This window comes from Oratosquilla oratoria, chromosome 36 (genome assembly GCF_046742065.1).
Source record: "Oratosquilla oratoria isolate Oo_2021 chromosome 36, ASM4674206v1, whole genome shotgun sequence".
NCBI lineage: Eukaryota > Metazoa > Arthropoda > Malacostraca > Stomatopoda > Squillidae > Oratosquilla > Oratosquilla oratoria.
The window spans coordinates 39219318-39237358 of NC_134812.1; the positions used below are offsets into that span (position 1 = coordinate 39219318).

Consider the following 18041-nt stretch of genomic DNA (forward strand, 5'->3'; position numbering starts at 1 on the left):
TCCTGCAAGCTGCAAAAACTACCTGGGGTACAGTATATACCGGTAGTGGTAATTTTTTAGTTTTGACCATGGACGCAATATAGCAATAGAAAATTAATTATTAATTTTGTAAATTATAATGTATCAAAGTAATATGCAATTTTGTGAGCGGAAAAAAAAAAGTGCTAAAACAAATTTCGTAAGTAATGAAGTCATGTCGGACGAATGGTACACCATGTTTGTTATGATAGATGCCGATGTCGAAGAAATAAAAGGATGATGAATTCGTCTAACCTAAACTAAACTAACCTGACCTGTGTTTAATGAATCATTACCTGCAAATTAAATGTCATCCGGCTCGTCCTCGTTGTCGTCGTCGTGAGAGACATTGGCAGACAAGAAGATGGCGTCCCAATCCTATGCTACCGACATCGTTCATTAGCATATTTTCTTGTAGCATGGTATTTTTTACTTTCATTTCCGCCCACAAAATTGCATATTACGTTGATATATTTTAATTTACAAAATTAATAATTAATTTTCTATTGCTATATTGCGCCCATGGTCGAAACTGAAAAAATACCCCGGTATTCAATATGGAATGTCAGCATACGCGGATTTGGTCATATACGGTAATTTCAGGAACCTAACCACCGTAAATAAACAGTAAATAAAGCTTTAATGTACTGTATAAAAGAGGGAAAATACACAAAAATAAATATACACGTATTGCTGAACATTGTACATACAGTACATGTACGTATATGTATACACTTTCGCTTAACGACCAATTCTGTTAACTACGGCGCGCTGGTCCCAATTGTCGTCGTTAAATGAGGAGTGGTTGTATATATATATATATATATATATATATATATATATATATATATATATGTATATATATATATGTATATATATATATGTATATATATATATGTATATATATATATATGTATATATATATATATATATCCACATACATACATATACATATGTACATATATTTATATAGAATGGTTTGATAGACTTGTCCATTTTTGCAGTGTGATAGATGGAGTTGATGGTCACAACTCGCAAACCAAAAAATGCTACATCACCATAACTGCAGTACCGTCTCTGGACAACTGCTCTGAATGCTTACAAGTGGCTACATCATATGAAGAAGATGGTGAGGAATATTGTTCAAGCTTGGGCTATATCCCCTTCTAAACTTCCAAGTATTTATGCATATATATATATATATGTGTGTGTGTGTGCATGTAAATTTGTATTTCTTCATAGTTTTTAGACATATAGTCTTTCTTAATTTGTTCTCATGACCTCTTAAAGCCCTCCTGTGTGTATGAGTGTATGTCTATGCATATGTACATAGATTTTTTCCATGTAACTCAATAATTTAGATGTTTCTTTTATTTACTTTCAGATTTGGCTGAAAGATGGAATAGTTGTGTCAGATTTAGTTGCCTGAAGCATGGTATAACAGTACACACTAGCTTTGAAATGGTACCCCCCTTTCCACGTTTTCTTCCCACCATTCAAATGAAAAGGGATGGTGTTGTGGTGCTCAATGCTGGTAATTTTCTTCATGTGATTAGTGTAGACTTGGAAAACATTGACCGTAAGTTCAAAGACATAGAAAGTGAAGTGCTTGCTGTGAGGATTAACAGCATGGGTAATGTGGAAACAGTGAGCAATGATGGTAAAAAGTTGCATCCCTCTGGAAGTGTTGATAGTGAAGACAGTGATGTAGAGGAAAGTGGTGTGGAACAGAAGGTCAGTCCAAGTGCAGATTCAGTAGAAATCAATGTAAGGGCATTGAGGTCTGGTAAAAAGTATGATAAGAAAGAGACGGAAGTATACATGAATAGCAGATGTGCAGTGAATGATATGGGTAGAGAGGTTGAAGGTCATCATTCTAGTGATGCTGAATCTCCTCATCAACAGTGTAGTACAAGTTCTTCTAGACTAAAGGTATGCTTGAATACCTCTGGTGTTGGTGGCAGCTCCCAAGAAAGAGACCGGGATAGAGAGTGGGAAATTTTAATTGGTAGTGTAAATGGTGGGGTAAACAATAGTGCAGTGTTTGATGACGGTCAAGATGTCAGAGAACTTGAAGGCAGTAAAAATGAAGCAGAATGTTCCTACCAAACTGTTGCATTCCAGGGCCCTTCCAAAGATGACAGTGATAACCGATATGATAGTGATAATTGTGATATCAAGAGCCCAAATGACAGGGAGGATGAAACTGGTTATGGTACATGGGGCAGCTTTGACTTTAAAGAATTTCCTCTACAGGATGAACCTCAGTATCCGCTATACGGGTCTGATGGATTTGGGGACCAAGACTCTGATGACTCTGTTCAGGGCTCTATTGTGAGTGAGGATTCTCAGTATGGAAATGTGGATCTCAGGGAAAATGTGAATGGTGATAATGGATCTGGTAATTTGAGAAGTGATGAGTACGCTTTAAGGTCCAAAGCACAACAGGGTAGATATCACAGAAGCTCAAGTGAAAGTTCCTATTGTGTCAAGACCCCTACTAAACAAGCAGAGAAGGAGTACGAGTTTATTGATGAAATATCAGATTCTCTTCATGAAAAACTCAGTGTTTTCAGAAGGAGAAGATTAGCTGACAAGAAGTACGAGTTTTCTGATGAGAATTCAGAAAATGCACTTCCTCTGAAGTACAGTAGTTTTCGTAAACAGAGCAGAAGAATGTTAATGAGTCCTTCAAGGTCACCACGTTTTCGGTCAATGGGTGGGCCCCTCTCTGAAATTTCCATTGATCTTGGAGAACCCTCAGGCTTATGGAGGTCAATGTATGAAAAATTATTAAGTCCCACCACATGTGGTGCAAACTCAGGTGATGTCTTACGCCCCATCAACCAGAACATTACAAGTCCTTTAGTTTCACCACGAGATGATCGATGGAGAGATGACTTGGATAGAATTGAAAAGGTGGGGTGTTTTTTTTTTCACTATTGCAATGTTTGAATAAGCAATTTTTTGTTGTTGTTTATTTTTCTTGATTTCTTTATATATAATGTGTATCTACTTACATATATTCATTAAGTACAAATGGACATCCTTGTAGGTTTATTTCTATATTTACTTTAAGTTGATAACCTGTTTTATATTATGGTTTATACTCTTAAAATGTTTTTCTCATTGGCATGAACCAAATATTGATTAAATATTGTTAAGGACCCCTAACATCCACTTCAGTTTGTGTGATGTGAATGGTGTAATCACCCCATAAAAGAGAAATTGGTCAAGGAAATTTGTATGTGGATCAATGATAGGAGCTACTTATGGTGATCCTGTGAAGTAGATGGTAGAAAGAATAATCTTCCTGATGCCCACTTATGAAACCTGACAAAACCCTCACCTCTGTTAATAGGTACTACCATTGTGGGCTGGCATTCAGTCTCCAGGGCAGGGCCCAAAATATATTTATGTATACATGCATATCCAAAAGGCCTTTTCCTCATTATAAAAAGGGTGGCCAAGTAAAAACATACACCTACCCTGCACTCATCCTATACCTTTCCAAAAACCCATTCATTGTCTCACCCATCTTAGCACTTTGTGGATTTTCACCACAGTGCTAAGGTCAGAGGCAGTGCAGTAAGACACAGCACTTCCATGGTAGGGCCCAGTATGTGAAACTTGTTTATCCCCACTGCTTCATTGTATGAAAATGAGGAGCAATTACTTTGTTTTTTGGATCTGAAGAGTATTAATATTTTATCAGCAATAACCAGTGTTTCTGGCCCAAGGGATGATAATACCCAGAAGAGTTAGAATCAAAGATGTGGTTAAGGAGATGCTTCTGAAGAAAGTATGGTAGTAGATATGGAAAGAGTATGGGAGATTTCTAAATTGTATGGAAATGGTATATTGAAATTAAGAGGCAGAAGAGATTTTTTGATGAGTGTAAAGCTCCTGTAAGGCTGGAAAATGAGGAAAGTGAGATGTTTGATGTTCATGTTGGTTTCAGGTAGGATTGGGTAATGTCAATGTGGTTACTGTGTATAAATGTAGTGTAGAGAGATGTGAATGCATGAGTATAGAATGAGATTGGAGAAAAAGAGGCAAGAATGGATGACAGATAGCCTAGCAGACAGATGGTACATACAGAAGGCCACTCATATGTAAGTGAAGTGACCCAGCTGTGGATGGACTATGTCTTGCTGCATTGCTTCTGACAGAGGCAGTAAATGGGAGACAGGGATGACCCTTCATCCACAAGGAGCTAAGACAAGAGGGAAACGGTGAGTGGTGGATGGGAGTGGTTTCGTGCCTTGGCTGACTACCTCCCTTGTAAGGGGGAAGAGGCAACAGAAAGATGATATATCACAGAGTAAGATAATGGTGGTATTCAAGGATACAGGGTACAGTATTTATACACATTTGCATGGGGGAGAAAATAGAGTAGGTTGAAAGTTGCAAGTACCTGGGAACAATACATATGACAGTTGAAGATGTTATGAAGACGTTGGCATTAGAGTGAAGGTGGGGGAAAAGGTAGAACTCCCCAAAGAGTGATATGAAGAAATAAAAGGATATCCTTGGAAGTGACGAGAAAAATGTATGAAACATTAGTTGTGATGATGTTGTGTATAAGAATGAAGCTGGATGATGAATGCAATTGAAAAATCACATGGAGGCAGCAGAAATGACATGCTTGAAGGCTGTGCATGGTGTTGAGAAATATGGTTAAATAAGGAGCAATTGGATTCTTGAATGGATCTACATACATACATATACCAAGGCTTTTTCCCCCTTCCAAGGGAGGTAGCCAAAAAGGGAAATGCATAAAAACACTCCCACCCATTTCATCCCTAAATACACTCCACACCCCTCCCACCCTTCCTCTCATCTGAGCACCTCCTGGATGACGGGTCATCCCTGCACCCTGCCCACCGCCCTGGGTCAGAAGCAGTGTCACAAGACACAGTACATCCACAGCAAGGCCGCTTCATTTAATCGGCGACCCCCCCTCTCCGTCCCCCTTTGCATATAAGGCGAGGACGGGGAGAAATCCCTTCGGGCTGCGTCAAAATTTACTCACACATACTACCCCACCCCCCACCCCCCCGCCCATTCCTCCTCATGCAGTCACAACATCATCCATATACAACCATTCTTATGGGAAAAAGAGTAGAATAGACCAACCAGATGTGGTTTGATCATATCAAGAAAAGTGAGTTATTGATTCCTGAATTAGTGGTGGTTCCTGTAGTAACAGTAAGGGGCAGACCAAGGAAAAGGGGGTTGAACAGAGTGAATGAAGCCACAAGAGTTTGTAGTCAAGAACTTGAGTGAAAATGTGTGTGGTTGGTATGGTAAGATGGAGAAGGATGTATAGACTAAGATGTGTACCAGGGATGAATTTGCAATGTTGCTGGGAAAGAAACAAGTTGCAATTTTCACATGCTTGAAGCAGGAATTAATGAATCAAGAGTGTGAGGATGTTCCTCTTCCATGCTAACCCGCCTCATTTGCTATCTTCAGCTATTCTTAGTCACACAATATTATACCAACAGTGTGGAAAAAAAGCACATATAATTCCCATTTTGAAACCAGACAGGGTCCCCAAGATCATTTAGACCTACAGTATTTCTGGCTTTCTGCCATAGGTAAATTGGATTGATCCCAGATATATTCAGAATACACATACCAACCATTGCCAAATCAGTATGGATTCAAAGAAGACCAATCTGCCAGCAAACTGCTCACAAACCTTACCCAACTAATTTTATATGCCATCTACAAGAAACTACTTCCTAACAAAACAGTAATGGTGACAGTAGACATAAATAACACTTTTGACACAGTCCCAAGACATATTCTTTCCAAAAAGATCATGGAAACTGAAATGTACAAGTGATAAGAAATGGTTAACAGACTTCCATGCTGACTGAAGGGCAGTAGTATCAGTATTACTATTGAACCTTACAACTTTCCCAGCACAACACCAATGATCTCACATTCAGACAATTTAGCAATAATACCTCTGCACAGTATGGCAGCAAAAAACACTGACTTACCTGAAAGAGCTAGGATTATGGCTGACACAAAACTGTCTACATCCCCTCAGAAGCCTTCAGCAGTATTCCTGACTACCATGAATCAAAGAAGCACTTAGTGGTCAGATTAAATGCTCAGTCCCTCACAGTGGACAAAACCCCAAAAATGCATGACCTCACATGGTGCACATTCAATTACTGCATTGCCCTGGGTCTTTCTTGCAGGAGACCCATGGCTCCTAGGTAACCAGCCACCATATTAACCCATTAGTCATTTAAGGAAGAAATGTGTTGTTGTCTGGGTAGGGCTAGGATAGGTAGGTGTTCAGTATCTAGGACTGATTGCACAATCTTTTGATTTCGAAAGTCCATCTCTCATTAACAAGCTATATAAATTGTTAATTTATCCACATTTGGAATATGCTATTTCCTTATAGTCACTGAATCTCATTAAAGACATTGACAGATTGGAAAAAGTACAATGGCGAGCCACAAAACTGATTCCAAATGTCAAAAATAAATCATATGAAAGTCAACTACAACATATGAATCTGTTTTCCCTAAAAAAGCGTGGAGTCAGAGGTGACTTGATACAGGTCTTTAAGATTCTAAAGGGAATTGACAACATCAAAAGTAACAAAATTTTCACACTGAATGAGAATCAGACAAGAAATAATGGTCTCAAACTGTCAGGAAATAGATTTCATTTAGAATGGGTAGAAACGACTTCACCAACTGTGTAGTTAATGTATGGAATAAACTTCCTGCAGAGGCAGTGCAGTGTAATTCAGTTCGAAGTTTTAGGAATCATATAGATAAACACCTAAGCAAGATGCTGTAATGACTGTCATTTATTTTATATTATTTGTTTTGTTATCATTTGTCTGTTTGTTCATTATTATTTACTTGATTCATGTTTATTGTTAATTATATGTCAATTTATTATTATTTACTATTTACCCGTTTATTATTTAACTGTACCTATGCATTTGTTTGTTTATTTTATTTATTATTATTTAGATAAACATCTAAGCAAGATGCTGTAATGACTGTCATTTATTTTATACATACATATATATACCAAGGGTTTTTCCCCTTTCAAGGGAGGTAGCCAAAAAGAAAAATGCATAAGACCATTCCCACCCATTCCATCCCTAAATACACTCCACTCCCCTCCACCCTCCCTCTTATCTTAGCACCTCCTGGATGACGGGTCATCCCTGCACCTTGTCCACTGCCTTGGGTCAGAGGCAGTGTCGCAAGTCACAGCACATCCACAGGAAGGCCACTTCATTAAATCAGCAACCCCCCCCTCTCCGTCCCCTCATGCATAAAAGGAGAAGACGGAGAGAAATCCCTTCAGGCTGCGTCAAATTTTGCTCACACATACTACCTCACCCCCCATCCCCCCATCCCCCCATCCATTCCACCTCATGCATCACAACATCATCCATATACAACCATTCTCCATTCATCCCTGTCTTCTGTCCTCTCCGTCCTTCCTCAACAGACATTCCCCTCTTCCCCAAAGCCCCCTTCACACCATCCATCCATCTCATCCTAGGACGACCCCTCATGTTCACTCCCTCCACATCTGCCTTCCATACCTCTTTTACTAGTCTTTCTTCACTCATTCTTTCCATGTGTCCAAACCATCCTAATACTCTTTTATCAACCTTATCTCCCAACTCCCTTTCCACCCCCGTTCTTCTCCTCACCTCCTCATTTCTCACTCTATCTAGCCTAGTAACCCCCATCATACTTCTCAGACACCTCATCTCAAACACATCCAAACTCCTTCTCTCTTCCTCTCTTATGTTCCATGTTTCTACCCCATACAGTGCTGTTGGCACAATCACTCCTTCATACAGTCTCCTCTTAGCATCCATTCCCAAATGTCTATTCCTCATTACACTCTTTAATCCACCAAGGCATTTACTCGCTTCTCTCAATCTACATTCTACCTCCACCTCCACTCCACCTTTTCCTGCCACATTTGCACCCAAGTATCTAAAACTATCCACTTCCTCCAGTCACTCTCTCTTAATGCTCACTTCCAGTCTAATGCCACTTTTCACCCCTTGTACATCTCATCACCTTACTTTTACCCACATTTATCTTCAGCTTTCTTCTTTCACACACACTCCCAAATTTATTTTATAGTATTTGTTTATTTGTTTTTGTTATCATTTGTCTGTTTATTATTATTTGCTTGATTCACATTTATTATTAGTTATATGTCAATTTATTATTATTTACTATTTACATGTATGTTTATTATTTAACTATACCTATGCATTTGTTTGTTTATTTTATTTATGCAGGGATGACCCGTCATCCAGGAGGTGCCAAGATAAGAGGGAGGGTAGAGGGTGGAGGGGAATGGAGTGTACAGTATTAGGGATGGAATGGGTGGGAATGGTTTTTATGCCTTTGTTTTTTGGCTACCTCCCTTGTAAGGGGGAAAAAGCCTTTGGCATATGTATGTATTATTATTTATATTATTATATATATATATATATATATATTTTTTTTGCATCTGACCTAGTTATGGACCAAAAGGTCTCTTGTTGGCATGCTCCACCTTTGTAATCCTTTGTATCTTTTGTGTGATGGTTGCCTCTGCTTCTGTGGCCATGCTTACTGTGTGATGGTATTGTTTTGGTGTTGGATGATGACCTGAATGCAGTCTTGCTAGTAGTTCTTGCTATTTGTGGGAGGTACCTTTCTGAAAATTAATATCCATGGTAACATGTTGCTTAAACATGACGGAAATGCTTCACTCCCAGTCCATGTTTCCTTTTCCATATTTAAGGTACCATTCTGTAATGCCAGTGTTTGGAGGAGTTTCCAATTAAGAGTAGGGAATTTGGTGATCAGTCCCAAATTGCTTGCTATGTGATTTGAGTCTGTATATGATTTTATTTAGGTTTGTGGTGTAGGTGGTAGGCTGTTTTACATATTTGAGTGGCATACTGGCAGTATTGCATTCAGTTGGTTGTGCCCATGATATGCATTGAAATGAATAGGCAGAATTTAGAGCTCTTGCATAGAACTGTGCACCAATCATTCCCATGAGGAGGACTTGGGTTTCTATATGCAGACATTCTGCTGGGATGGTCTCAGTGCGTCTTGTTATTATTTTCAATGCTTTATTTTGTGCAGTTTGTAAAGTGCCAAAGTTTTTTTGATTGTTGGAAACCCTGCCTTGGAGAGAGGGTCAAGTGTGGTTCTCAAAAACTGTTTGTACTATGATTGGAGTGTGTTTCGTCTGACCAAAGCCTGTGTTTGTTACTGATATTAGTGTATTTATTTTCTCATTGATTTTCACTATCAGGTCCTTGATGTATAGGATGAAGGACATGTGACCATCAAAAGTAAGGCTGAAGATTTTAGAGTTTTCCAATGGAAGGATATGATCATTCAATTTTACTGTTGGATGTTTGATTCATGGTTGGATGTTTGATTCATGGTTGTCAGGAGTGAGGAGTCACTTGTGATTTTTGATGGGAGGCCTCCATTCTATTTTATCTAAGCCACTGTTTCAGTTTGTCCAGGTAGGCCTGGCTGTTCATAGCAACTGGTTTGTAGTTGCTGTAACTGGGTTACCATCATCAGGTCAACACAGTTGAGTGATTTGGTACCAAGCTTTTGATCTGGTGTGGAGAGATCACTTTTAAAGAGGTTGAATAATGCAGGTGAGAGTATAACTCCTTGGGGCACTCCACTGTACAATCTTTTGGTCTCAGGTACCAACAACAGAATAGGAAAAAAAAAAACAAAAAAAAAAAAACAGCAACATACTACTCAAACATCTACCACCTACCACTCAAACCACATAAAAAAACCTACACAGAAATATCCACACCCAGATAACTAATCAGGCCCTTCAAGAGACACCAAACTCACTACTACAACAGCCCTCTAATATAAGTCCCACAGAGAAACCCCTCCCACAACAGACAAGAATCACACTTGTATGACTGCACTCAGGACATAATTTATCATTAAGACAGTACCAATACAGAATAGGCCTGGCCACAGATTCAAATTGTCCCATATTCAGCCACCAAACAGAAGATACAGACCACCTCATACTGCTATGCCCCACACTAATGATACTCAGATAACTACACAATATCTCTTCTACAAGTGATATATGGTCACAACTGGAGGCTGCAGGTCTTCTGCAAGAGAGACCAGGAGCAACATATTGAATTTATTGGTCCCAGATATGTGAATGATTCAAGCCACTGCATTGTCTGTCAGCTAAGAAGTGTACTAGCCATCTCTTGTCATTGTTGTGGATGCTAGTCTCTGATCTTTCTTGATAGATGTGTCTGGATACTCTATCAAGTGAATTTATTTATGTCTATTGCCACCATGACTTCTTTCCAGTGGTGCTCTGCTGAATCCCTCCAACACCTATTGAGTGATGCCCATGAGGAGTGCACTTGTGGAGCAACCCTCCTTGAACCCATGCTGGCCCAGGAACGTGGGCCTGAGAAGGTGGGCAGATTAGTTATGTTTCCTCCATGACCATCATCCCACCAGCCCAGACATGGCAGCTAGTAGGGAAACTGGTCTACAGGATACCAGGTTTTCTGGTGATCAGCTTGGCTTTAATATGGGGATTATATGTGCTGTTTTTCAAATTGTTGGAATTTTGTTACAAAACCAGAGGTGGATGAAAATATCAGTGAAGATTCTACTTCCATTTCAGCCAAAGTGTTTAAGATCAAATCAAGTAGAAAAGAAAAGGTAAAAGGTGCAGATGGAGAGATGATAATGGAAGAGACATAAGAGGAAGACAGGCAGAGTATTTTAGGGAGTTGCTAAGTGTGAAGGAGGATAGGGAGGGAAAGGTAGTTGCAGTGGGAAGCACTAAGAAAATGACAGTGATGAATGAGGAAAATGGAGGAGAAATGAGAAAAGATGAGGTGAAAGAAATTATAAAAATTATGAGAGCAGGTTAGGCACCTGGGTTGGATGGGTGTCATATGGACTGGGTGGTGAGATTATTTAATATTTGTCTAAAAGAGGGTAGAATGCTGGAGGAGTTCCTGTATAGTTCCAATTTACAAGGGAAAAGGGTACAAGTGTGAGTGTAGTTGGGAAGGCTTATGGGAGGGTTTTGATTAAGAGGATAAGGAGAGGAACAGGGAGTAATTGGTGAGGAACAGTGTGGGTTTAGGGCAGGTAGGGATTGTGTGGATCAAATTTTTGTGGTAAGGCAGATATGTGAGAAAGCTTTAGTAAAAGGTAAGGATGTTTTTTGGGCCTTTATGGATTTGGAAGAGGTTTACTACAGGGTAGACCGGAAGGCACTGGAGGAGGTATTGCAAATATATGGGATAGGAGGAAAGCTGTCGAGAGTAGTTGAGTTTTTGCGAGAGTAGTAGAGCCTGACCCAGGGCAGTGGGCAAAATGCAGGTATGTCCAATCATCCAGGAGCCAAGGAAAGAGGGAGGGAGGGGGTGAATGGGAGTGGAGTATGTGGGGATGGAATGGGTGGCAGTGGATTTTATGCCTTTGTTTTTTGGATATCAGATTTTGTCCAGGTCTGATTGTAATGAATCACAGTCCTTTTCTGTTCTTACTTTCTTCAATATTTTTGCATCATCTGCGAAGAAATTCATATAACATTCAACCCCTTCATCTATGTCATTTATGTATATGGCAAACATGATTGGAGCCAGCACTGACCCTTGTGGAACACCACTTATCATTTCTTCCCATTTCGAGTATTTGTCTCTAATTACTACCCTCATTTTTCTCCCAGTCAGGAAATTTTCCATCCATCCATTCTAATAAATTACCTGTGATGCCACCTATTGATTCTAATTTTCCAATTAATTTCTTGTGTGGTACTTTGTCAAATGTCTTTTGTAGGTTTAGATAGGCACAGTCTGCCCATCCATCCCTCTCATCTATTATATCTATTAGTCTCGAGTAGAGCAGATTAGGTTTGTCGTACATAATCTTCCTTGTCTAAATCCAAATTGGCTTGGGTTTAGTATAGATTTTTCTTCCAAGTGTTTAACCCATCTATTTTTGATCACTTTTTCACATATTTTAGCTACTGTGCTTGTTAGACTGGTCTGTAGTTAGTTGGATTTTCCTTGTTTCCTCCTTTGTATATTGGTACAATGTTTGCATTCTTCCAGTCTTGTGGTACCTTTCCTTCTTTTAGCGAGCATTTGATTATAGTGTGTATTTTATCTGTTAATTCCTGTACGTACTCCTTCAGTATACAATTTGCAATTCCATCCGGACCATGCAATTTTCTGATATCAAGGTTATCCTTCCACTGTTTCTTTATTTCTTGAAAGTCATTTTCTTTAATTTTTTCTTTCACTTTCTGAGTCACTGCTTGTATTTGAACCTTCATCTCTTTCTTCAATGCCTTATTCCTATTCATATCTTCATTTTTCAGTCTTATATTTTCTCCCTTTATCCTATTCAGTTCCATTTTCAATTCATCTATTTTCCTATTATTTTCTTCATTGGCTTTTCTTAATATGGCTACTTCCTTATATATACTTTTGCATTCACTTTTCAGTTCAATTATTTCATCTAACAATTCATTTATTTCTCTATTTCTTATAATAATTTTAAACCTGAGTTTTCTATCCCTGTCTAGCCCTCTGTATATATTACTATTTTCTCTATTAAACCCCAAGAAGACACCTCTATCAAACCTTTGGTATGTCTTTGGGGTCTCATTCAGACATTTTTTTTTATTTTAATTACACCAAGTGGGGACTCTATTGTACTTACGTCAAGATGTTGCTTTGCAGTTTCTTTATCACTAAATTCTTTGTTTATTTCATCCCTTGTTGTTACTGATTGTGCAAATATAATAATTGATCAAGGATGCAAAGACTACATTTTCGGTCACATTAACTACAATACTTCCTTCCTGTATGTTAAACAAGCAGGCAGCTGTTGGTTGGTTCCGAATGAAGGAGTGATTGTACTGATAGCACTGTATGGAGCAGAAACTTAGAACATAAGCGAGAAAGAGAGGAGTTTGAATGTATTTACCTAGTTGTATTTTATGGGTAGTATGGTTGTGGTTACTAGGTTGGATAGAGTGAGAAAGGAGGAGAGTAGGGGTGGAAAGGGAGGTGGGAGATGGGGTTGAAGAAAGAGTATTGGGATGGTTTGGACAAATGGAAAGAATGAGTGAAGAAAGATTTGTAAAAGAGGTGTGGAAGGCAGAGGTAGAAGGAGTGAACATGAGGGGGCGACCAAGGATAAGATGGATGGGGTAAAAGGGGCACTGGGAAAGAGGAAGGAAGGGAGAAGACAAAACATAGGGGTGAGTGGAGAATGGTTGTATATGGATGTTGCTCTGATGCTTGGAAGGGACTGGGTGGGGGATGGGGTGAGGGAGTAAGTGTGAATGATATTTTGATGCAGACTGAAGGGATTTCTCCCCATATTCTCTTTTTCTGCATGAGGGGATGGAGAGGGGGGTTGCTGATGAAATGAGGCAGCCTTGCTGTGGATGTGCTGTGACTTGCTACATTGCTTCTGACCCAGGGCAGTGGGCGAGATGCAGGGATGACCCATCATTCAGGAGGAGCCAAGATAAGAGGGAGGGAGGTGGGTGAATAGAAGTGGAGTATGTGTATGTGGGGATGGAATGGGTGGGAGTAGTTTTTATGCCTTTGTATTTTGGCTACCTCTTTTGTAAGGGGGAAAAAGCTGCTGGTATATGTATGTATTATTATTATTATTATTGTTATCGAGGGAGTGATTGTGCCAACAACACTGTATGGGTCAGAAACATGGAACATAAGAGAAGAGTTTAAATATGTTGATGAAATGCCTGAGAAGTATGGTAGGGGTTACAAGGTTGGATAGAGTGAGAAATGAGGAGGTGAGGAGAAGAGTGGGGTGGAAAGGGAGTTCAGAAATAGGACTGATGAAAGAGTAGTGGGATGGTTTGGACACATGGAAAGAACAAGTGAAGAAAACTTAGTACTTTTTTTAATGGGGAATCTGCATGGGAGTTTATAAATCTTTATTTGAACATTTACATTATACTTCAGTATTCCACAAGAGTTCCATACAAAAATATTTACACAGATCACAAATCAAATGCTCCTAAATAGACTGCCAAAGTTTGTACTGCATTGTCTGCATGGCTACTCCAGAAATCAACCCAGCAGAGAAATCACTCCCAAGATACAAGAATTCTTATGACGCTTCAACATTCAGGTCATAATACTGTGCTAAAACAATACCATCACAGAATAGGCCTGCCAACAGATACTAAGTGACCAAGACTGAAACGCTAGGCCTGCCAACAGATACTAAGTGACCAAGACTGAAATGCTACACAGAAGAAACAAAGCATTTTTTATTTCATTGCCCTATGTTCACTCACTCCAGACAGCTCCACAAAATCTCTTCATTGTATGACTTATGGACCAAATCAGCAGCTGTAGCTTGTTTCCTGGGGGCCATGGGTATCCTGTAAAAGAGAATTGGGACAAGAACTTAAGAACATACGAATTTGAGGAGACTGCAAAGTACCATAAGGTCTACACTAGGCAGTTCTATTCCTTACCACCTTTCATCCCTATCCATAAAGTTATCTAATCTTATCTTAAAGCAACCAATTGTTTCAGTGCTCACTACATTGTTATGAAGTTTATTTGATTTATTAACCGATTTGTTGGTAAACCAGTTCTTCCCTATTTTCTTCGTAACCTCTTCAATATGAGTCAAATATTCACACACATATTAGCTGCCTGATATACAGTGACTATACGGTACTGTTTTGGTCTCCATCCTTTAGAATGGATATCAGTTTACTAGTCACTACACAGGAGAATGACCAAAATGATACAAGTGCTGAGAAATTTACCATACGAAGACAGGCTTCGCCACCTTAACTTACACTCTCTGGAAAGACCAAGAGTGTGAGGTGATTGAATAGAGGTATTCAAATGGGTCCAGGGTTTTAACAATGGTGATGCAGGCAAGGTCATCAGGGTAGGGTGACAGCAGGGCAGGACTTGTAGTAATGGATTTAAATTGAACAAATTTAGGTTTAACCCCTTGAGCACAATGATGCCTATGTAGGCATCATGAGGCATGAGTGAGTACATGAGGATGCCAGTGTCAGCTTCCTGATTATATTTATTTTGTAGTTGTAGCTGAGTGACCCTCTTATTCTGTTAACAGGCTTGATAACTTTTTCAGTTATTACAAACATTCTGGCTGAAAGAGAATTAAGTATAACAGCTTTAACTTTATATTTTATAATGCATGTATTGTGATGCTTTATCATATGTGAGGCAGCTAATATGTGTGTGAATATTTGATTCATATTAAAGAGGTTAATTGATAATGATCCAAAGGAATATTTGTGGCAATATTGGGTATACTGTCCATGGTTGATTGTGAAGTTATGGCAGTTTAATCTCTCCCTCCTACACAGTTTCTGGTGAAATGTATTCCTTGGTGCATCATTACTTAGTATATTTGGTAGAACCCGATGTGTCTGTATAGAGCCCAGTGCTCCATGCTCTCATTAACATGTCTGTGTAGATAGATAGATGAGGAATTTCCTATGTTCATCACCAGGGATGTGCCATTTAGCATCAGACCCTTGTGATTATGAGTGCAAGCTAAACCATGTTACATCTTTCTTACAAGAATTATTTGAGTTGGGTCACTAGAAATTTTTATTTTGTAATGAACATAGCTCTTGTAGTCATAAAGATGCTCAAAGCTACCCACCAACATCAAGGTATCAGCTTTGAGAGAAGACAAAGAATGTATATGGTTTACAAAACATCATTCAGAAAAAGGGAAAGGGCTTTTTGGTATATGTATGTATGTATGCATCACAGTTTGATGGAAAATGTATGTTACTGGAACCTTGTATGAAGTTTTCTTTCATTTTGTTTTAAACAAATCTAGATAGGTATATACTCCTGCTCATGGTAAGTGGATGTGACGTGTCTATCTATATACCAAGGGCTTTTTCTCTCTTAACCTCTTCAATACGAGTCAAATTCTTGCACACACCATTGGATGATTAATGTATGATACATCACACTACTTGCATTTTAAGATATAAAGTCACAGCTGTATTACTTGTTCTCTATCACTCTGAGTAGTAATAAAAAAAAAAATGTGATCAAACCAGTTCACAGAATTTGAGGGTCACTCAGCTTCAACTACATACATATAGACATATACCAAAGGCTTTTCCCCCTTATAAATGAGGTAGCCAAAAAACAAAGGCATAAAAACTACTCCCACCCATTCCATCCCCAACATACTCCACTCCCCTCCACCCTCTTCCCTCCCTCTTATCTTGGCATCTCCTGGATGACAGGTCACCCCTGCCCTGGGTCAGAAGCACTGTTGCAAGACACAGCACATCCACAGCAAGGCCACTTCATTAAATTGGCAACCCCCTTCTCCATCCCCTCGTGCAGAAAAGGAGAAGACAGGGCTGCAACAATTTATTTCTCACACATACTCCCTTACCCCCATCCCCCACCCACTCCCCCTCGTGCATCACAGCATCATCCATACACAACCCTTCTCCATACACCCCTATCCTCTGTCTTCTCTTGTCCTTCCTCAACAGACATTCCCCTCTTTCCCAAAGCCCCTTTTACTCCATCCATCCATCTCGTCCTAGGTCACCCCCTCATGTTCACTCTTTCCACCTCTGCCTTCCACACCTCTTTTACTAATCTTCACTCTTTGCATGTATCCAAACCATCCCAGTACTCTATCATCAACCCTATCTCCCAACTTCCTTTCCACCCTTGTTCTCCCATTCTCCTCACCTCCTCATTTCTCACTCTATCCTGCCTAGTAACCCCTATCATACTTCTCAGACACCTCATCTCAAACACATTCAAACTCTTCTCTTATGTTCCATGTTTCTGCCCTATACAGTGCTATCAGCACAATCACTCCGTCATACAATCTCCTCTTAGCATCCACACCCAAAGGTCTATTTTTCATTACACTTTTTAATCCCCCCAAGGCATTTACTTGCTTCTCTCAATCTACATTCTACCTCCACCTCCACTCCTCCCTTTCCCGCCACATTCGCACCCAAGTATCTAAAGCTATCCACTTCCTCCAGTCTCTCTCCCTTAATACTCACTTCCAGTCTGCTGCCACATTCTCCCCTTGTACATCTCATCACCTTACTTTTACCCATATTTATCTTCAACTTCCTTCTTTTGCACACCTTCCAAACTCTGTCACTAACTTCCTTAATCTCTCCTCTGATCCTGCTACAAGCACAGTGTTGTCAGGAAACAACAACTGGCTTATCTCCCACTTTTCTCCATTTTCTTTAACAAGCTCCAATCCTTGACCTACTACCCTTGCATTTACCTCTTGCACCACCACATCCATGTATAAATTGAACAGCCAGGGCGACATAACACATCCCTGATGAAATCCCACTGTTACTCAAACCACTCACTCTCTCCATTTCTAATCCTAACACAAGCTCTACTACTCTCATAAAAACTCTTGACTGCTCTTAAAACCTTTCCTCCTATCCCATATATCTGCAAAATCTCCCACAGTGCCTTCCTGTCTACCCTGTCTTAAGCCTTTTCCCAATCCATAAAAGCCCAACTACAACTACAAAATAAATATAACCAAGATGCCAATGCCAACATCCTCGTATACTCACTCATGCTTCATAACACCTACATAGGCATCATTGTGTGGAAGAGGTTAAAAGGCAGATACCCACTCCAACCCATTTTGCTTCCACCCATTCCACTTCCATCCACCACCCTTTCCTCCCTTTCATCTTAGCTCCTCATGGATGACACGTCATCCCTGTATCCCATCCATTTCCTTGGGTCAGAAGCTATACAGCAAGAGACAGCACATTCACAGCAAGGCTGGTTCACTTAATCGGCAACCCCCCTTCCCCTTATGCAGTATCATCTATACATAGCCATTCTCCACTCACCCCTGTCTCCTGCCCTCTCCCTTCCCAGCTTAATAGACATTCCATTT

The 18041-nt window shown here is 39.7% G+C and overlaps 1 protein-coding gene across 4 annotated transcripts in view; it reads left to right on the forward strand.

The window, feature by feature from the left end:
* LOC143018969 (uncharacterized) overlaps window positions 1-18041 on the forward strand; it is a 132449-nt gene that overhangs the window by 56393 nt on the left and 58015 nt on the right. For 3 of the 4 annotated variants that reach the window (XM_076174629.1, XM_076174630.1, XM_076174627.1), the window contains exons 5-7: window positions 1023-1147; window positions 1403-2937; window positions 10410-10520. In XM_076174629.1, coding sequence (XP_076030744.1) covers window positions 1023-1147; window positions 1403-2937; window positions 10410-10520 — 1771 coding nt within the window. The remainder of the gene's footprint in view (window positions 1-1022; window positions 1148-1402; window positions 2938-10409; window positions 10521-18041) is intronic. The other variant, XM_076174628.1, reaches the window with a different exon arrangement.